At 38.6% G+C, this 22,890-nt stretch overlaps 1 protein-coding gene across 1 annotated transcript in view; it reads right to left on the bottom strand.

Annotated features, from left to right (window-relative positions):
* SLC49A4 (solute carrier family 49 member 4) overlaps positions 1–22,890 on the bottom strand; it is a 62,856-nt gene that overhangs the window by 37,793 nt on the left and 2,173 nt on the right. The window contains exon 2 of the mRNA XM_057368564.1: positions 4,581–4,674. Coding sequence (XP_057224547.1) covers positions 4,581–4,674 — 94 coding nt within the window. The remainder of the gene's footprint in view (positions 1–4,580; positions 4,675–22,890) is intronic.

Raw genomic sequence — 22,890 nt, 5'->3', positions numbered from 1 at the left:
TTAATTCCTCTTCTCCACAGATGCTCCRTTTTGGGTTGGCTGGGGTTTTTTGAGCACAAATGTGTTCAGTATTGCCAGGGAATATGGCAAACCTAGTATGTCTTCCCTTTACTGAAATTACTTCTTCTGAGGTGCCCCCAYTGCATTTTTCATGCATAAGAATGACAGTCTTAGGATGTAAGAAAAGACAAATAATGTGATGATCTCATGTAATTCTTTAGGCTTTCAGGGATGAAAAAAGGGAAAAATGTGGAATTATTAAAGGGTAAGTGTAACAAGAGTAAAATACAAACGAGGTGGCAACTAGCTAACAGAATCAAAATGTACCAAAGATGTGGTAAGAGCATCARAGTAAACAAAAGAGTTCACACCAATATACCTACTTGAGTAAGAGCAAGAAAAATATTTAAAATCCTAAGAACTGGTAATATTAACAAAAAGACTGGTTTGCAGGGTCTACCAGCTACTGGTGTGTCTCCCCTAAATGACTGTGTAAACAACCACTCTGCTGCCACTGTAATTCTCCACGCTATTTTACTGGATTCCCAACAAACATTTTAATGGCACTTWCTGCCAAGGAACATCCTCTCACTGCTATGATTCAATGTCCTCAATAACTACTTCTCTGTTGTGAAATCTAATGTGAAGGACAAACACTACCAGCCCGCAACATAACAAGTTCTAATAAATTGCTTAATTRATGTGTTCAATACAAATGACAAATTATGTTACATCTTTACTTCCATGTCTTTAATTATCCTGTCTTTCAAAACATTTTAAGAAGTCTTACATCACACAATCAGTTTTAAAAGCCAAAGATTTATGACTATGGGCTGATTTCATCATTTAATTTCCTTCTTTTTCAGCTCATACAGCTTTTTGCCTAGATTGAAGACCTAAGATGTATGTAAATCTATTCCTAAACACAGAATACAAGATAAGTATGGTGGAGGGAAAAAAACAACTCCGATTTAGTCTATAAAAATGTCCTCCTAGTAATGCTAATGTTCAGGGTAAAATAATCAATCCTAGAAGAGTCCAGTGAAAATATTTATTCAGTGACAAGCAGGTGTCAAAAAGGAAAGGACTTGACAAAATGCAGGCAAAAAAGCATTAGTGATGTTCTTGCAGCCTCCAAAGAAAGGAAGAAGATTCAGGAAAGGTACATTTTGATAACATCTTTTTTCTTCTRTGTTTTATATAAATTACATGTGAACTAAAAATAGGTGTGGCAAATGAGATTTTCATAATATTTAGAAAGGAGTAACTGTTTGGGGTTTTATTTTTAGAAGGCAAATTTACTGTCACATATCTTGCACATTTGACAAATCCAAAGTGTGCAGTACATAGGATAAATTCTTTTYAACATCCTTGTCTATATGATTAACCTCATAGGTTACTGGGCTGGGGAGGAAAACAGGTGAAAACATTTTTGTACATGGAGAGGGACTTCATTAGTGCACGTAAAGGATGGAGCCTCCATCTCAAATACAAATTCACACTCCAACATTTTCACCATATATTACCACTKCAGCCTGCACTGCATTTATGCAGTTCTGGCATGGACTTCCAGTACAGTTTTAGGTTACACACTGACAGAGAATGAAAATTCACCACAGGAAATTCACAGCTGCTTCGAGAGACACACTCAGATGTGCATTTTGAATTTTTGCTCACATGCATAGGTATCAAATATACTGAAAAGAGAGGTTAAGGTCTGTGTTTAAAATATGACTTCAAGAACTGGAAATGGTCTTAGTCCGATGTTACAGACTGCAACCAAAAGAATAATTATAGACTAGAAAGGGGTTTAAGAATATACTTGGTTAATTCAGGTATATTTGAGATAAGAAGCATAAAGCACCCAGGATTAAATGTCAGTCTCAACAGTGTTTTCCTTACATCTATGACAGCTCTGATAGGTGGTGGGCTTTAGTAGCTCTCCTTAATTTTAAATCACATGAGCTTTTGGAGCAGAGACTGCTACAAAGTACAAAAAACCCAACCTAAACCTTGCAAACCCCATGAACAGTCTTACCATTTTATGCATATTAGCTCTCACATAATTATYCCATGGAAATCTTCAGCATATTCCTGCAGATTACTCACAGACTGAAAGAACACACTACAAAACATGCAAAAGCATTTAAAGAAATTCCAGTCACACTGGCTTCTGAAATGCTTCCAATKAGCTCGTGTGTGATCTTGTCCCTCTGACAGGTTCTGTAACATTCAAATTGTTGTATTAACGTATATACACATTCAGATCCATTTAGTGCTCAGCCAGTTGTGACTAAGGCATTAAGCAATAATGCCCATCTCAAAAATACTATTTTATTTAGTATCACACTTCAAATAATGGATGAAAACTGGCCCTAAACCTTAGCCCTCAAAACAATGCAAGTTACATGGCACAGCATCACACAGTCTCCACAATTATTTACAAAGTCTCAAGAAACTTCACTGAAAACCATTCTTTTGCTTCACACAGTTACCCATAATTAATTCTCAGTAGATTTTTAATCGAACTGTGTAAAAGATCAAACTACTTCCTCATGTAGAGCTGCAATTCTTAAAAATCTCTGTTTTGGGAGTAGGATAAGTAGGCAAATTTATCAGTTTCAGCTGGAGATGATACATATTTTCACAGCATGAATATATGAAATTATTAACCTTTTCCATCAAGATTCCACTCATACTCTTATTTTCCCTATATAATTTCCAATAAATTTTATCATCATGTTTTATAGATTTCACTCATCAGATGCCATACAGTCCAAAGCCTTTCCTTTTCTAGTTATAATGTTCCTTGCATGTTTCTCCTTAGTTACATATTTCACTGTTTTTCCTCGGCCTCCTTGCTGCAACTACACTGGAAAACCTTGTTTAAAGGTGATGATAATTTGTGGAAACTCTCCTTCTTTCCCCCTAAATGATACCTCATGTCTAAATCTCACTTGGGAGTTTTTATCTTCTCAGGTATTTCAAGTCTTCATCCTTGTTTTGGTAAAGCYTAGGGCAGCACATGTCTTCTGGCATAAATCATAAATGAAAAGCTACATAAAGCACCACACTTCATTACATTTAAGCCATCTGGCCCATTTAAAAGCTACTGATATTTAATCCAAGACTGGTTAGAATGAACAAATTGAATGTTGAGCACCCCTTGATATTTTAAGAAAATGTAAACCAAGGATAAGTGAGGACAGCGCTTCCTGGCCACCCTAACACTACAATATCCTCAAAAGGGTCACAAGGGTATCACAATATGGTTAGTTCAGCCTGCCCTGCTCACAGAGTCCTTGTACCCTTTGACATGGGCAGCACTGSGCAACCAACATCACGAGTGCCTTGGGTGCTTCCTCATATGTTGCTAAGCACCTAAGAACTGAAACTGCACCCCCCATACCTGACACACTGCTCTTRGTTTACTTATCAGGGCTAGTTTTGCAATCCATGTGTTTTCTTACATTCGCAGTTCTCTCTTTCAACCTCTTTATTTGTTTTATCCATGGTACCCAGTCATCAGCTTTCAAGTTCACAMCAAACATTTTCCTTCCCAGCTCAAAAGGTTTCCAAGCTGATTTTCAGGTTAAGCAATACTACAAAAGAGGGGAAAATAAYCAACCAAACAAAAACCTGAAACCCAAATAACTTGCTGAAGTAATACCAGGACTGCCTGGTAGAATTCAAGCTGACTAGAATTCAAGAGGGAAAAAATCCAACCCACATAAATCCTTTCATTTACAAGATATTTTCTTCGTGTTTACATATTATGCAAGCATAACTAGCACAGAACTAGTGCTACTGCTGTTTTTAAAGTAGCAGAAAAGAGTAGTAATGCCTGTGTACTCCCACCTCCTTCACACTAAGAGGCCAAAGAAAGTGAACAACCAATGATCCATGTACTCTGGTTGTACAAAACAAGCACTACTGCTGTATTTACGGAGGATTCCCAAATTCAGGATACATTGATGGAGCAATTCAGTTGTTTGGTTTGTGGGATTTATAGGAAAGAATTTGTTTCTATCACAAATTCTTGAAGTGCATGTGTACGGAAGACAAGCATTGCACTGCAGAAAACATACAAGGCTCCTTTGGAACAGGGACTGGAAGAGACTACATGAAAAATGCAATTTTGCATAAATTCATCTGTCTCACGACATGATCCCATACATCCAATAYAAGAAAATGAATTAATTATTTGACATTTGCATACAAATTACTTTTTTGGGGGTTTTGAGGCATGGCTCCCTGTATGATCTTGGGCCAGTTTCTGAACCTCTCTAAATCTCTGGTTCCTTATTTGCAAAGCATATTATTATTACTTATGCAGGATGGGGTGAGGCTTAATTAACTTGGGCTTGTAAAGGGCTTTCTGATCTTCACATACTAGGGAGAAGGACTAGAAAAATCCATTTAAGAAGCAAAGAAGCCTATAAACCCATAGCCAYATAAGAAACATTTGGCATATCAATTTCATACAGAAAATTTGTACTAACATTTCTTTGTAGCAGCAGCAAAAATTACATTAGCAGAAAGAATAAAATATGTATATTAAAAAKAACTGATTCACTTACTTTTTTCTAATTTCTATGTCTGAAACCGGAACACATCTCAGGCCAGCTCCCAATACCATGAGGGATGATGTTAGTAACACTGTTACTCTCAGACCTAAAAYGAAAATATAACAGTATTTTACAAGTTAAATCAGTAATGTTGCAAAAGAAACATTGCTTTAAATAGATATATATTTACACACAGTCTCATGGGAATTACACATATTTCTTTCAAATCATAAGCACTTTGGTGCTGATAYAAATTCCAGACACAATATGAAATCCTGAGTTACTTTCTACACTTAATACTCCAGAATTACAAAGGCTTACTCTTGGCATTGTGACACACASGAGTGTATTCAAAATCTTACAGACATTCTTGAAAGTGAAAAGTGGTTATAAAAGTATCATCAAAATGTACARTATTCCCTTTAGAATCAGAAGCATCAGGGAACATGATCAAGTGTGTTATCTGAAATCTAGGYAGACGCAAAGAAAAATCTGGACTTGTTCATTCTTCTCCAACCACTTAATGAGAACAGACACAGCACTGTTATTGTTTTCTTTCATAATGCAGATATGCATTTCATCCCAAAGAAACAACCATTTATTCAGAGAGAAAAAAAATGCGAGTATTTTTYTGCAGTCCTAGCAATTAGGGCAGATTTTTGCTGCTCTCAGCTCAAATTGTCAGAGGTTGTAAATATAGTACATTAGAAAAAAGCCACAATTGACCGATTCCTTGAATATGTTTTTTCCTCATGCGATTCTCAACTGAGAAGCATTTTCATTAGAAACAACCTTATCTTAGTGCTGCAATTCCTTTTGCCAGCAGTTTGTTTGCTGCTGCTGTTTCCATCAGCAGCAGAGAACAGTGACAGCTGAGGGGCTTAAGCTCCAGAATCTTGAAAACACCAAAATCATAAACATGCACAATTAAAAATAACAGACAGAGTCTGCATCTGTGAAGCTGCAAATTTTGAAACATTTTCACAGCAAGAAATAGAAAATAAAGGGCTTCCATGTACTTAGTAGAATATAAAAATTATGAATGATGACAAACACACAGTATCACCAACATTTASGTAAAACCAGTAATTACCCCAAATACAGATGGTAAAAGAACCAGTCCTACATTTCAAACCTATGACCAATCAAACAAATCACTTTGATTCTTTCTAAAACTGCCCATTATCAGAGGCACGATCCCTGTTAGTGACTCTTGTAACCAGTACAATCCAACCAATAGATGCATTAAATATTTTGTATCTATGTATTTTACTAAAATGTAATTTTAGTGGACAAGACATAATTTTGCTCATATTGTGACCGCTCTTAATGAACCTCACTTGTGCGTATGTAACTCCTGGCACTGGACACTGCACAAACCAAGCCAAAGAAGACAAGTTTCTCTCTCATTCAGCATATCCCGAGACAACCCAAACAAAAACAAGTTAACAAGTTACAACCTTTCTGAGATGGAAGTACAGCTTTCTTTGGCTCAATCATTAACAGAAGGAACACCACCTGCAGTGATGGGACTCTGAAGGACACCTCACATCCCTAATGCCTTGCTGAAGTATCACCAGCCAAAAATATTTCTTTCCTGGCAGGATTTCCCAATGCCTACCCTGACTTAGTTGCCTGACTCTGTGCTCAACCAGCAAGCATTGCTGTTAAACTGGTTTTTCARGTGTGTTCAGAGAGCCCTAAATAAACGCCCAGATAATATGGCTGTTCAAAACCTTCATGTTCTTGTGCTTGTGGGGCCACCATGAGTCTCCATGCCACACTTAACTCCTTATTACCATACTGCCAATGCTGTGGGGGCAAACACTTGTATCTGGATTGCACACATGATGCTTTTGCCTTTTCTCCTTGGAAATAAATCTTTGTTAGCACTGCTTTCGCGTATAATGAAAATCTGCATGCAGTAAGGATTGGAATTTTATTGATGGAAATTGCAATAAAAATCTTATATCTSAAAAACCTGAAGTTTTCCATTAGGAAATGCTATTGAAATGTTTCAGGAAAGCTCTAGTAATGTACGCATCACATTATTTTCCATATAAACTATGATCTTTTTAAGCTGTATTTCACAAAACATGGTGCATTTTGCCTTTCAGGAGACACAAGGACAAGGACAGCACAGAAGGTGCAGCTCATGGGGCCCTGCTTGAGGTACAGGCCACGGTCAAGTCCAGGACACAGCAATAAATGAGAAACAAAAATTTAAGTTTAAGTCATCACAAGACACAAAATGAGTGAGCTTCTATTTTATTTCTATTTTTTAAAAAAATCCCTAAAGCAAAAAAATATACAAATCAAGAAAGTTTTAAATTAAATCCACACAAAAGCTTCCTTATAAAAGATCCAACATGCAGTTTGGTGAAAAATTAATTAGATGCTGAAGTTTGCCTCCAGCCCTAAATTTAGATTTACCTTTAATGTCAACCTCACATGTCAGTAATTTTGAAAGTAAAATTATCTGTCAAAGCCTCACAATCATGTATGCCTGATCTCTCCATTCTTTGAAGTCCTAATCTTGAATACTATTTACTATAAGGTATCTCTTTTAAAATGTTTTGGTTGCATAGATTAATCTTGGTTGGTTTTTTTTTCTGTTTTCACCTTAACAGGTAAACACAGCCCCGAAAATTCCTTCAGTTAATGCAGCATGTTGAAAATGATGCCATCAAAGTGAACAAAAGCCTGTTAAACAAGCAGCATATTAGTAATTTTCTTTGCTAATTACACAATATAGTTTACCCTCTAAGAACCTCACTCTGTTATTTTGCTTTACATTTTAAATTYTTTCATCTTTGTTARAAWWWKKYCTTTTYTTTATTTCAGTATTTTTGTTTTGAATGCTGCAGTTATCCTTACATGGAATTTGACATCTTGTATTACTCTAAAAGGTGCACCCCAGAGTGCTTAAGATAGCAACCATGCATCATGGGGACTATAAACCAMAGTAACTAACCAAGCTTGAAAAACAGCCTGTGAACCCTGCAGAAAATTATGTCTCTATTTTAAAAGGTCTAAGTAATTCACTCAACCAAGAGATTTTGTGTAGATGTAATTAACTTCATTAATTCTACCCTGTAAATGCAAGCAGTAATTGGAGGCAGGGAGGAGGGTACAGCTTCTTAAAATCCATCATTCAGTTTCTATCCCTTTCCATCGGAGGTTTCTGACACATGGCTGGAAGGGGAAGAAACTCCTTTAAAGGAGATTTTCTGCCAATGGGTGAAGTTTTATGTTCTTTACACCTTGTCTCCTTAGCTGTTCATTCCCATCCCGCTCTTGCAGGAGGTTTCTGGACCCCACAGGTGACAGTGACTCGAGCAAACAGTGGCTTCATTCAGAACAGCCAAATCTTATTGACAGCAACAGAAAAGTCCAAACAAGCAGCAGAAATTGAGTCGGTAATAAAAAAGACATATTAATTATCATTTATGAGTGTAACAGTCGATATCATTCAACTGTTTAACCCTCCTGTGGCTCATAACACCATCTGCCTTATGACTTCGGCAGTCAATGCCRCATTTGCTGTTTTATAATTCTTTCTAAAACAACAATCTCCAAACTCTGGCCACTACTACAGATTGAACAAACTCTCAGCCCACAATCCCCCACCACCCACAGCCCAGCACAGAGCCACCATACGGAACATGGGGGCAGAGGTTGCCTGTGGCACTCAGCTGCTCTTCAGCTCCCTCCCAGCAACATCAAGCAAGAGCATCCAGTACGTGGGTGCTGATCCCCCACAACTTCCAGCATGCCTTACTTTCAAGATGCTTTTCAAAGGATATGAAAATTCCCTCACCCCCCACATTACTGACTTGTAACCCAATGAGTGAATTATGATACCCAGTTTAAAAAGAAACTTAATGAAACTTACTGTATGGTCACAATGAAGGCTACATTCCAACAATTGATACATTACAGTTTGTCATTCACAAGGCAAGCAGGATTAACACCTGAGCCCAGCACAGCAGCTCCCTTCATTCCCCACTACTGCTAGAGAGCACTGCAAGCAGCTCCTTCTAGCTCAGAGCATCACACACATGGCAGACATTGACTGAGTTTGGTTACCCCCCTCCAGTGAAGCATTCATCCTGAGGGAAATCCCAGTTGGATGGGTAGAACAGACCAGTTTTCACCTTGCTCCTTTTTTTTATGGAAGTTAGGCCGGTAGAAAGGCTGCCGAGTTCAGCCCTTCCCCTTGCATGCCAGCAGTGATTTCCCTCACACAGAGCACACACTCTGCTCTTGGGTGTGTTAACATTTGGGGGGTTTCCTAACTTCCCCTACAGATACTAAAATCAGTTCTCTCAAATACCWAGTACAACAAGGCTCTAAGTAGCAACAAGTGACATCAACCTGCTGCACTTTTTCAGTTTTTAAAGACCAACCGGAAATGGTCCCTTCTGACACTGAACTGAGACCATTCGCTTAACTTCCCTATTATTTTGACTAAAACTTATCTAGCTAAGAGAAAATAGAATGTAAAATTCTGTTGGTCCACACACACCAGGAAATTAAAAACTCACCAACTGTAACAGCCATTCCAACAATTCACTGTTAAATTGCGTTTTTTTCTCCAAACTTAAAGCAAATTCAAACAAGTTCTTGTTTTGCTTTTCTTGACAAAACAAACCACATTCCTGCATGTTTCTTCTATGAAATTAACCTWAAAAGAAGAACTTTTACATTTGGGTTCAGTAAGCAAAGTACTGACCTCCAAGTCTTCCATAATTTTTCTTTGGACATGGAATTGTTTTTATGACTTGTTTAAATGCCCTCCTTATTGCTCAAGCATTCTTTTAAAATGTGTTTCTTTGCTAGATACCAATTCTCTGTTTCTATGATGGGTCTGCTTCTCTCCCTTCTTAATATATGCCTTTACATTTAGCTATAATTAAAAAAAGGCTTATTTAGACAGCTCCCTTTATCAGGGAATCCTCAAAGCACTCCACGCACTCACCATCCTCCAGAAATCTTTGGATTTTGAATTGTAAGTCTAGCAAAATTATACYAATAGCTGCAACATTTACTCTCATAATATCAATTATCTTTGCCATGATTAAAACACCAAAAAAATTGGCTTTCTACTAAACACAGGGAATAAAACTTGCATTGTGCCTGCTCTTTGCCAAATTGACTACAGTCATTAAGGAGGATAAGTGGCAATCCTCTTTCAGAAGACGCATCCTTGCATCAAGCAATACAATTTTTAAAAAAAAGGAACCTTTTCACTGATGTAACAATACTTCATAGCCAAGTTGTAGTCCCAGTCTTTCTGCTAACACATGAAACAGACTTGAAAAGTCAGTATATTGGGCTTGCCTCAGATTCCACAAAGGCACTTGATTRCAGAGGAGCATAAATTGTGTTTGGAAACTCAATGAAAAATAAATATATTCTCAAGAATAGCATCAATAAAAACTGAGAACCAAATACAAACACTGCATGCAAGAGAGAACAACTACCAGGTCATATGTAGCTAACGTAAAATTACAGACTGACAGATTATTCTGAGGTGGAAGGGACCCACAAGGCCTGAGTTCAACTCTTAAGTGAATGGCCCACACAGTGACTGAATTCACAACCATGGCCCAGAGAGGGACTGAACCCACAACTGCRGTCTTATCAGCACCATTAGCACCACACTCTAATCCCAGTTTGATGGCCAAGATATCATTGGTGCTATTAAATGGCCTTCTACCACAGGGTGCTATTAAGCACAACCTGGACCTCCCTTTCTCGCCAGCTACTTGATGCTGATCCTTCTGTTATTGCCCCCTTTCAAACCTCTGTTTTTAAGACAAGCTGAAGCCAAGTGTTTCCAYTCATTCCCATGCCTTCATGTGGTACTGCCAAGATGGCATCTTTCAGCTGGAAAGATTTAGGACCTGAGYATATTTTTTTCCAGATTGAAAATTGAAGCCAACTCAATTCAAGCATTCTGCAAGACAGGTGACAGCATCCTTCTGGCACTAAAATGTAAGAACCAAGCTCTATCATACAGAACCTGTCTCAAATAAATTAAACCCAGAACCACATTTCAACCCCCAGTCTTATCTAGGGCACAAGAAGATCTTTTCCTGTACTAATCCACAACACAGCTCAGTTCCACCTTTCAGTGGAGGGCTGCAGGGCAGATTCCATCAGACACCGTGCTTCACTTTCTGTCTTACATAAACAGCTGGCAGATTGAAATGCCCAGATGAAATATATACTAGAAACTTCTTGAAATGTAGATGTAGGAGGTAATGATCTTCAGAGGGCAATTTCTCTTTATAGCATCTTACAGATGTTGCAACAGAATCCGTCTGCAATTGCTGCCCAGTTAACACCAAGGCTATCAGCAGGAGTTTGACATTTCTATACAAATTGATTTACTTGCAAAATTTAAATCTGAGGAAGCAAACTCTACACAAACACAAGAAGCTGAAGTAAAGTAGTTTCTGTGGTTTGGACAGACTTTTTTCCTCAGGGTCAGAAATTCAGTAAGGCCAATATCCCAGAAGTGTCATCACCACTGATGGGGGGAACCCACAGGGAAATCCCTGCAAATCAGGAAGAACTGGTGCCAAGGACCAGATCTGACCCAAAGATAAAGTCATCTCTGCTGCTAGCAGTGTTGGACAGATAAAGCAAGGCTGTGCACAAACTGAAAGCATGAGGGCCAATATCCATCCTTTCTATTTTCCAGTGTACCTCTCAGATGAAGAACACTTATTCTCTGCATAAACATCATCATGTGCATCCTTGTAATGAAAGTATCCCTCCCAAATGTTGAGGTTAGTTAAGAAACTTGTAAAAAAACWCAACATAGCTCAGAGAGTCAAAACACAAAATTTAGCCAGTCAAGTGTTTCACTGAGAAGATACTCATCTTGAGGGAAATGACTGATTGCATATAACTGGTAGAACAGATATGGAWGCTGACAGAACATAATTGTGAGAAACAAAATTAAATAGAATGCATTTCAAAGTTACTGTCACACAATCACACAACCACTCCACGATCCCTGTGCTGCTGCATCTTTATGTGYGCCCTGAATACAWGGAAACCAAGGCACTTAAGTACACACTCTAATTGACTGTTCACTTCTGGTTTGTATTGTRAATACCGTTCCTGTTTTTAAGTTATTTTTATTCTTCTCCAAATACATCCCTCCCCAACATTCATTAAAGCATATTATAGTCTTTATTTTTCTATTTACTCTAGATACAAGACCTTGACTGCACCTGTTAGAACAAGCTATAAGAACCACGTCAAGAGGCYGCAGGGTACTTTCCTCTCATTTCCATCAATGAACCCAAGCCTTTGTGAACAGTGGACTTTACATATTTCAACATTATCCCAGCATATTAGGCAAGCACATAATCAATCTCTAAAAATATATCAGGAAAGTATCACTTAATTCTCCCACTCTCTGCTCCTCTACTATTAGTTACTACAAACTTAATGACCCAAGTTCTTTACAGGCTCCACTATCACGGATTTAAATATAGTTAGTGACACACTACACCTGTAAATACAAAGCAAGTATTTCAGAGTTTGTGCAGCAACTTAAAAGTCTGGTACTGTAAATAAAATAGTCCTAWTTTTAAGAAATGAACAAGCTTAATCTAACCTTTTAGATACATGAAAATATAGTTTATAAGTAATGAAGCTTTCTTCCACATGGCAGTGAAGGATTTTGAAAGCTTCTAACAGTTTAACATCAACAATGGGAAAAAAWGGCAAAATATGTAAATTAGAAATCTGCATTGCAAGTTTATACMAGTGTTGTAAATTCTATTCAGCAATCCAGAGACTGACATTTTGCCTGAACAGATAAACAAAGTGCTGAGCTGAATGGTATTTGCCTGAAGATCAAAATGATGATTTTAGAATCAGTTTTAGACCTTCTACTAGAATATCTCATTCTTTAATAACATGTTTCTGGGCTTCAAAGGAGCCMAATTATTTTAGCCGATTATTATTATTATTAATACATTTTACCACAGAAAGCATCTGTTGTATCTGCAACTAATCCAAGTGCAGTGAGCCTCTCTTAATGTTTGCAGAGCATCTCTGAGAGAAGAGAGCACTGGCCTGGGGCAGCAGAATCTGCACTTTCAACATGCCTTATGAAATTGGGCAGGCCACTTCCCTTCTGCTTCCCTTTTCCCTCTTTCCCCTGTCCTCTGCCYTGTTTATTCAGGCTATAAACACAGGGAAGCAGGAGCCAGTTTCACTATTAGTATTAGAAAGTCTGTTAGATCAAGTTTTCTCTTTAYCTGAGTGCAGTGCTGGGATACAACAAAAAATAGCTATTTCAGTGCTTGGTAAATCTGTGACATTAAGAAACACTTGTATGAGTTGTTCCTTCTCTCACCACAGGTAGCTGCTTTCTTCTATGAACACAAGATCCAATAAAACATGAAGATTCAGGTAAATCATTAAATCCATCTTAGCCATTTGATAAAATTGGATCTACACAATGGGATGTGCTAGTGTGTACATACAGAGAGATGCAGAACAATTGACAAAAAAAACCAATGATGCAGTCAGGGGCTAAACCTCCTCATTATTTCTGAAGCTAAAGTAGGGATGTCACTAACAAGTCAACAGAAAGTACAAGACAAGAAGCCTTTGCTCTAGCATTCCCTTTTGTATTCCTGAATGAACACAGAAGCCCTTAGAGCACGCCACAACAGGAGGGAAGCACTTTCTTTTCTCTTTCCACTCCTTTCAAGGACCCCCAATTGCACAGCAGGCTCAGTTACCACACAACTAAAGAGCCTTACCTGTAGCAACAGAGAGCAAAAACAATCTCTCTTGCACACATCTACCAGGAATGATGTTCTGTTGTTATCTTGGTGGTATTTGCTTGCACCACTCAGTGGTGCATGAAATTCTTCTTTTTAAGAAGTACAGAGGCATTTTGTTTTCCCTCAACAGAGTATCAAGAAGCAACAAAGATTGGCAGCTACATTAAATACTGCCTAGTGCATCTGCTAAGCAGGACACTAAGTGCAAGGTTTCTCCTTTTTATTATCCCTGCTGTGAGAGGGGRAAATAAAGAGCTGGAAGAGCCTCACAGATGTAATATCCATGCAGGTCTTGTGACTTAGATGAAAGGTCACTGGAGTGAGCTCTCAAATTTTTTCTGTGTGAACAGTTTCAGTGTTACTTTAACATTAAAATGCATCAGGCACTATCTAGGGAACATAGTTCATTCTAAAGAGATCTTTTGCAGCACTATAATGAGTCCTAAACCCATTATATTTTTTAAGGTTCCTGATCAATTCTTTAGGTTCATGTGATTCATTAAAATTATAACACCACCACTTTTCTCAAGTATTGAAAAGGGATGCCTCTCATCAAAAAATAAAGCAGTGGAACAGAAGAGTTTCTAACTGCAGTTATAGTTGATGTTCCGTATTCCAGAAAAACACCAGCATTCTTTGYAAAAAGCAGAAGACCTCTCACTTTCAAAACACATCATTCCCTCTGGCTGAGTCACAGCTCTCCAGCTCTAAAAACAGGAAAAATCTAAAAAATCCTCTCTTCTAAAAATCTGCATGAGAAAGCTTCATTTACAGCTTTTGAGGAAGTTGGAGCATTTTTTTTTGATCAAAAGCTCCTGCAGCACAATTACAGCTACAGCACAGCTACAGAAACACAATAGCACGTGCACGTGAGAAGCATTAAAAAAACAAAATTATGGCAGGAAGTGATGGAACAGCTCTGAATGTCACCACTGAAAGAAAGGGAGAGCAAGCCACGATTTCCCTTGCCCTGGACATATATTGTTTGTAATATGTAACAATGTAACAAAACAGTCTTCTTAAAGAAATTTGCATCAGAGACCAAAGACTGCTCAGTTAAGGCTATACCATGATGACACTGGGAGAATTCAAATATTCTCCAAGAAAATTTGTAAAATGATGTAACAACTGCCAAAACATCATATTTCTTCCAATTTACTTCTCAGCACTGACCACGATTTTGGGGGATTGAGYGTTTTTAAACAAATATTTTACATAAATTGAATATTTTTATTTGACAGATTTTCATCTGTAGGGAAGATTAATTCAGGATTTGTGTTATGCACTATCTGCTTCTTCAGTCTGAAAAYGCAAGCAAATATTTCTGTTTTACATGGCTCCTTTCCCACAAGCAAAGCATTTCTTACCAGAACAAAAACAGGCACAGGTGAAAACTTGCAATGCAGAAAATACCCAAACTTTATTAACGCRTAATGAACCTCATTTTCGTCTTTGCTTCAGACTTCTTTTTCATTACTAAAATGTAACATGAAACTAACTCCTAAAAACAATATCACCTGAAAATAATGAATAAAAATTGTTTTGTTTATGCAGCTGTGTAATGCTTTTACTGGAATTCAGAAATCAATATAGTGGGGTTAGTTCAGCCTGACCAAGTWAAAATGGTCTTTCTTTGTTCATACTTAGTTTCTTCTGAACGGGMAAATAAATATGTTAATTCTTTGAAGAAAAAACTCAGTCTTCTTTAAAGGAAATAGATTCAGCATTTGCAGCTGATCTACTCATCTTTAACAGAATTTTAAACTACTAGCTTGGAATTATAAATACAGTACAAACATACAGCTAGCAAAAYGAATGCAATACAGCTTTCCTAAGTACTTTACTACTTCCATAATAAAAATCTATGAGAAAGCCCAAGGGACTTTGATAATAGAGAAATTATTGTTGTCATTCACATTAAAAAAGTTAGTACCAGCTACCTTTATATAGCTCAGCTGCCACACTAATAAAAACTCCCAGAAGAAAGGATACTGGCAAAATAYCAATGTTTTTAAAGTGTAAAAAGGCAGTGGACAGCAAAACAGYATTTTCTGTCGCATTCCACATGGCTTTCCAGAAGGGGAGAGATACCAGCCAGAGGGGCGGCATCCTCTTCAGCATCCCACTGGTGCCTCCATCACGAGGCCAGACATCCGTCAGCACCAAAGCCACACAAGAAKGAACAGCCGCCCCTCTCTGCGTCAGCAGCGCCCTGAGAGCCCTGCAGGGAGCAGGCGGCTGTGGCCCGGGACACCTCAGGGAAGGCAGAGGTGAAGGAAGGGCCAGTTCACCCTCTAGCTGACAAGACAAAGCACCAGACAGAGTTCTGAGGTTTGGCTGAAGAGGCAAAACAGTGGGACTTTGTTGGCAATGGGAAAAGGCAAAAAGGTCAATTGTATCCCAAGAGATTCCCAGCTCCTGGTTTTAAAAGCACCTATCAAGGCAGTTCACAAAAGCCATGCTACTGACCTACAGTGCTGTTTGCACACCAGCCCTCTCCTCTATTTGCTGCTGGTTACCTCAGTACCATCTCCTACTGCCTCTTGCAGTATCCATTTCCCTGTGCCTCCTTACTCAACTCGTTCCTCCACCTTTCCTGTTCCCAGCACTCCCTGCCCTCTGGCTCCAGATCTTGTTTCTGCATCTGTACCTCCCRTATTTCACCCACTACCTTGCTCTRTAGTCTCCCCTTCTTTCCCTCTTCTCATCTGTCCATAGGCTTTTCTCACTCCTTTGAGCCTCTTGCATCCAATCTCTTCTACTCCTCAACAACTAAGAGGAGTGGAGAACAGAGGAAAATAGTATGACAAGATGGGCATACCACAACACAGGTGAGGTAGAAAGTAGAGAAGAAGCAGTCAGATTAGAAAGAACTCGGGTCAAGAGAAGGTTATGAGGATAGTAAAAGTCAGTGAGCATACAAGGGAGGAAGTATCGGGCCCAGTCACCTTGGTATTATACTCACTGTAGTYAACTTCTATAAGCTATTGTTGACAAAATATCTTCCTATCTAGACCTGTGTCCTGACCCAGTTCAGTAATGTTTCAGTGCTTTAATTGTGTTTGTGTTAGGAGCTGCATAAAAAAGTAAGGGATCATATTTTACACTGCCAAATGATTTCYCTATTCATCAATTTCCCAACATTAAGGTGTATCAGCTTATATACAGAATCACAGAATTGTTAGGGTTGGAAGGGTCCTCTGGAAATCCTCTGGTACAACCCCTCTGCCCAGGCTGCRTCATCTGGAGCAGGTTACACAGGAATGCATCCAGGTGGATTTTGACTGTCTCCAGCGAGGAGACATGACTCCATGGGCAACCTGTGCCAGTKSTCTGCCACCCACGACATAATATTCTTCCTCATGTTGAGACAGAACTTCTTGTATTTTAGTTTGTGGGCATCACTCCATGCTCATTGTACTCTGCAGCGCACCAAAGCTTCAGAAAAGCATTCTCTTCAGATCACATGGCCATTACTACTGTCACATGAGCTATATGCAGACATCATTATTTTACTTCCCGTTGCAGAAAAGTTCTCTCAACTCCAGAATGCAGCTTCCTGAAATGCTTCAGTGCGTGTGTGATGTTTCAGACAGCTGTCCCAGCACCCCTGCACAGCTGCAAAGATCCATGTGAAGAGTGCAAAGGGCACAGCAGTTGYGTAAAGGAGAGCAGTCTAAAGAGAATGTGTGGAAGCACAGTAGCAATCAGAGCTCGGGTGGGATCCCACCTGACAGAAAGACCTAGCTCCTGCAGGACATCTGTCTGCAAGCCTGACATCAAAGCAGGAGGTATGGGAAGTGCTATGGGAAGAATCAAGTTAGCATTGATGCGATGAATCATAGCAGCATTAAGTTAATAGAATGCATCAGCCCATAATTAAAGAACTCCTTGTTGCTAATCACTGTGTATCAAGTGGTCTTCTCCTGACTCCAAGGAGGGTGGGCCAATCAAATCTCTATCAAGTCCTCACTTCTGGTAGCACTTGCACAAACACTCTGTATACATTTATGTAGCCACAGTACATAAAATTAACGAATAKAAGCAAAGTTCGGTTCAATCTTCATTTTTCTTTTCTTCTGATGGTATAGTGGAAAAGTATGTCTATMCAAATATGCACACCAGCACTCATCAAAATAAATTTTGTAAAACCAAGCTGATCAAATATCTGCTCTAGTGGGATTTATCTATATTCAGCTCTCTAATTGCTTCTTTCATCTCTCCACATGAAAAGCAACACTTCATCTCATTTCTTCCAAGATTTGTWAGCTTAGGAAAATTAATCCCTTTCACATAATTTGATAGGTGTGGATCAGTATCACTTACAAGATAATGAAATACACATCATTAATAGCATGCAGTAGATGTCTACAGGATAAGAAAGACAGACTGGAGTAAAACAGGTATTTTCCTTCAAGCTTGTTTTGTATTTGGTTTAAGTGCATCAACCACTTGCATTTACAACAAATTCATGTACCTTTCACTTCTTATGAGTCAACACATTCTCCCCCTGCTCCTTTCTTAGCTGAAGTATTAAGTTCACATTTGACTTTCATTCAATCCAAAAAAGCTTCTTGCTGCTCTTGCTGGAGTTAAAACCTTTGCTGTTTATAAGAGACTTATAGGTTGTAAYAGCCTGAAACGCTTTTAAGAGAACCAAAGGACTTTGCCTACTATGGCAAATTGTGTAAAGCAACAGCTCATCTGTGAGCACTAAACTCCCCATCCTGACCCTCCTCCTTGAATATGCCTCCATGAATTCCTGGAAATTTGGACAGTAAATTAAGCCACCTGATGGGGATAAGATAAAGGTGGTACTACTTTCCAATTATCTCAGACTAGGAAGAGATAAACAAGCTGGGAGAGCACTGAKAATGAACACAAAGAATCCACATGGAAAGCCAACTCAACAACTAGGCTAAAAACCAGCCCTGACTGGGTCCAGCAGGTGGAGGCCATAGCCCACCCATTTAAGATGGGAAGCCCACCAACWCAAAGGAAGAGAAAGACTGAATATGGGACTAATTAGCACTGGAAGCACAAGAATCATTTAACCAACAGAATAAAAGAACTGTGTAGCCAAATGAGCATCAATTCCTTTGTTTGCTAAAATGTATAAGTGGTTAAGTTTCGAGTGACCTCAGGATCTTCCAAGTGACCACTGAATAGACCAGAAGAGGACCAGCAGGATGCTGTCTGGATCCGCAGGTGGTGATACCTTTCTACYTATTCTGTCAGTCTCTTTTTCCCATTTCTATCTCTCTCTACCTTACATTTAATGTTAAATAAAATCCATACTATGGACTTGGACATATGATCTTGTTTGCACCTTAATTCAGGCAGAGGCCTCCTGCTAATAACCATAGTTGGATCCCAACGTCATAAATACTAACCAGAAGCAGTTGTTTATGATGAGACTACTCTCTAATCTCTGCATCACACTTTCCTTTCTTACTTGCYTCCCTGCCATTTTACTCATATTTTTGCAACTGTAAGTTTTCCTATGGGTATTTCTTGTAGGCTGTACTAAACTACCTAGTCACAAGGCCTAAAAACTTTTTTCCATTGTCTAAGTGTGTAAAATCCTTTTGGCTTGATGTCACCAAGTTATATTAAAGTCTTACAGTCTTATACCATTTTTTATCCCWGACGCTTTTAGCTGAGGCTCTTACTTGAACTTAGCACACGAATTATCAAATTGGTCATTTTGAAATAGTGGGCATTCATCCTACAGTCATGAATCTGAGATAAGCCTGTTTCTGAGATCATGATAAAAAGGAGATGAAAATGCGCTTCTTTGCCAAAGGTAAAAATTTTCAGACTTTCACGGTTCACAAGTCACCTATTTTGTCCTTCTGTTAAGCATCTGTGACATGACAGGACTATGAATACTCCCATCAAAACCTCCATTTTCTTTTGAGTGCCACCATGGAAAGTACTTCACATAATCCATCTATATTAACAATGGAACCTATCAGCAACTACACTTGCAGCAATTCTTCTAAGTTATTAATAACATGCCCYAATTTATATTTACATTGTCCAAAAACCTGAATGAGAGAAGGACTCTGAAATGCAAAGCACAATGGAACAATTWAAGAAAATCTTCCCCACCTGTTGAATTCACTTGGCCATTCATGTTTACACAGACTTCTGGAACAACAACCTGCTTCCCGTCTGTACCYGCTTTCACATCTCTCAAAATAAACCCAAAGGCATTTCACAAACACTTCTTAAAGTCTAAGGGAAAACAAGTTCACTTGGAGTCAACTCCCTYCTGTCCCAGTGACCCTAGATGTGAGGTAGATGTATCCAAAGGTCCCCTAAAAGCAAAACCAGGGTTTCCATGCATGCAGCACCAAGTGATTATCCAGGAACTCCAAACATGAAAGCTGTCATGCACAATTCTGTTTATCCATAATCTGTAGTTTATTTTATATGGAGAATAGTTATTAAGACATTAAGACATTACTATACTAGCAAGATCCGATTTAGTAGTCCTACTCAATATTCATGACAATTTTGTCAGACTGCATTAAAGGATTTAATCTCAAAACTCCCAGGTGGAAGAGAAAGAACTATCAAATGTCTCAGGGAAGGAAACTAAGATGCATGATTTAGGAAACAGCAATGAAATTGAGTTTGATATTCAGGAAAGGAATAACTACTCATAAAATAAAAACTTTCATGGAGTCAACAGACAAGCCAATCTCGATTAAAACCAGAATCTGATTATTGAAGTTTTCTCTCTACTTCACAATGTAATCACTAGAATAACATTACTGTGTAAATTTAATTTCAGCAAAATAACGTTACTAAGATTGTCTATGAACCCACATAAGTATATAAATTTTATAAAAAAGGACCAAGAAATATGAAATTACATTCCACTTTTACAACTAATACRTCTCATCTTCAAACTCAATATAAAATTGTGTTCACTGTACTCCAAATATTAAGAAAAAAAATCACCATTCTATTCAATTTGTTTAATGTAAACTATTGTAAAATATTTCATTTTTCATTGCCTCTTCTTGCTTATACGGGAACATAATGAAGACTGACATATATTGCTTCYAAGTCTCACCTTGTAACAAGGAGCTTAATAAAACCTCCTTGGTGAACTAAATCCAGSGAAGTATGTAAGCTTTTGATTTCAAGCTAGATGTATAAACATTCTAACAGTTCTGTGTACTTGTATTTACAGTTCTCAGGAAATGAAACACTCAAGGCACAAAATGTACATAAACACTCAAGCATCATGTGACAAATTGTAGCTAATTTTAATCACGTAAACAACAAGGGTCCATCCAACAGCACACTGAAGTAATTTCCATTTAATTTCAGTCTTATTAAATCTCTAAAGATAATTAGAATTTAAACAAGGACTCTCTAATTATATTGCTAAAGAAAATGCACCAAATAAGACATGTAGCTCCATGGCACATCTTTTCACCCTCCACTAAGAAACCAACCAAGACAATGCCGGTAATTCTATGCACAGAAAAGAGTTTTCAAACTGCCCAAAATGCCACATACTCAAAAATGGCACATGAAAATACAATTCTTGARTTTCAACATGCACCCCCCAGAGCAGGACTAAGCAACATGACAGATGCCACTACTGTCCTTATACAGCACCCAGCCAAGAAATGTGGAAATCCCTGAGGGTGCCCAAGGACTGGCACAAGTCTCCATCCAGCCAGAAGCTGGGAGGTAGGAACAGGAACAGAGCTCACTCCTCAAAGAACTTTCAACTGTGATACACGAGCCCCACTATGCATCTGAAAATGAATGCATTTTTGAGACGGACAAGAGCTCAGCAAAAATACAAAGTAGCTTTCAGTTTATGCAGCTTAGAGACGTGGTCTAAATCCCAGCTTCCTCCAGTGCCTCAAAGACCCCTTAAAATACCATTAACACCCTTCAAAAAATGTCTATTCTTTCTGGGTTTGTTCAGATCTTTAAGTAAGATAGCTTTTTTTGTGAAGCCTTGTGGAGACCATTACTACCTTCCTGATGAAAAATCATCCTCAACTTCATAAAAAACATGATATCCCTATAGATCCATAGAAACATGGGCTTAAGTCAACCAAGACTTCTTATCATGTTGCTTCTGGCACCAAGACCCCTTCTGGGAAGGCATACAATTGTCAATAATATTCCCCGGGGAGACTGAAGTGACACCATCTATATACTTTTCCAGTCCAGTATTCCACCCATTCCCCAACTGTCTTGCCTGGGTCAGCTGCAACCAGGCCTTCACAAAGAATCCAGGAGATACCCTCAGCAGGCCAGAAAGAAAAAGGTCACAAAGACCAAAAAACTTTCYGAGGTTAGAAAACAAAAAAAAATTGTAAGTCCTTCCTCCCAGAAGCCTTYAGTACAGAACTGAAGAAAACAGCTTATTTAGCACACTTTCACAAAAATAAACACTGSCGTCTTCTTTTCTCAGAGGACCCCCCACTTCTCTGAGAAGTTATAATGGAACTGGATCACGGAGTCCAAGAAATGCTTCTTGCAACTATTAACATGCCTATTCATTAATAGTTAATCTTTCAACTTCCAATTAGTGAAGACGCTAAAAAAAGAAGAAAAAAAGTGACAAAACCCTTAGAAGCAGTATTGAAATAAGAGCAGATGCACAAATAGTACAACAGAAGTTTGGTATGGATACAGATTTATGCTGTGAARTATGTGCTGCAATGATCAACTAAAAAACAAAAAGACCAATACTTCTGAACTTCTTCTGAAGCATCATAACACAGAATCAGCCTTAACTGACAGCAGGCAGCTACTCATCAGTTAGATTTACGCTGACTGTGAAGTATAGGACTATCTAACAGCACAATCTCCTCTCCAATTCTGACATGCCTCATCTACAGTGTCATTCTTCTGATACGTGCCAGGTTTTACATGTTGACACTTCACAAATACCRTTTTTTCCTGACAGCTCCTTTACTAGCCAACTCCAACAACAGATGATTGAAGCCAGAGAGTAAATGGTGCAGCTTCTCCAGAGTAAATCTGGTGTAACAGCAAGCAAGATCAGATTCAACTAACTTTGCAGCTTCAAAGCAGTGGAGTTGAGATCCTCCTGGAACACGTGTACTCCGAAGAGTAGGTAACTCCCCACAATGTACCTCCAGCATAAGTGTGCCCAATGACTGACCCATGTTTAGCAGCTCTCCTCTTTGCTCCAYGAGGAACCAAGTGGCACAACTCCACTATCACTTTCAAAGTGAACAGCACCACATTTTCTGTGGGAATCACCCACACTCAGAAAACCGCATGAAACAAATACCACAAAACAACCAGGGTCCTCATAAAATCTGCTGATCTGGAAAGAAGCTGCTCCAGCGCCTGTATCTACTCCTTATGCACACAGTGAGTTGAGATGCCCTATTCAGGTTCCCTACCAACATTCTTTCAACAAAGAAAGCAACAAACCAAGAGCAAAGGGATCGCTTCTATCTGCACCTCCAATGAACACAAAGATT

This window comes from Malurus melanocephalus, unplaced genomic scaffold, assembly GCF_030028575.1.
Source record: "Malurus melanocephalus ecotype Western Australia unplaced genomic scaffold, MMel_1.1 scaffold_94, whole genome shotgun sequence".
Classification (NCBI taxonomy): Eukaryota; Metazoa; Chordata; class Aves; order Passeriformes; family Maluridae; genus Malurus; species Malurus melanocephalus.
This window is presented reverse-complemented; position numbering and strand designations above follow the sequence as displayed.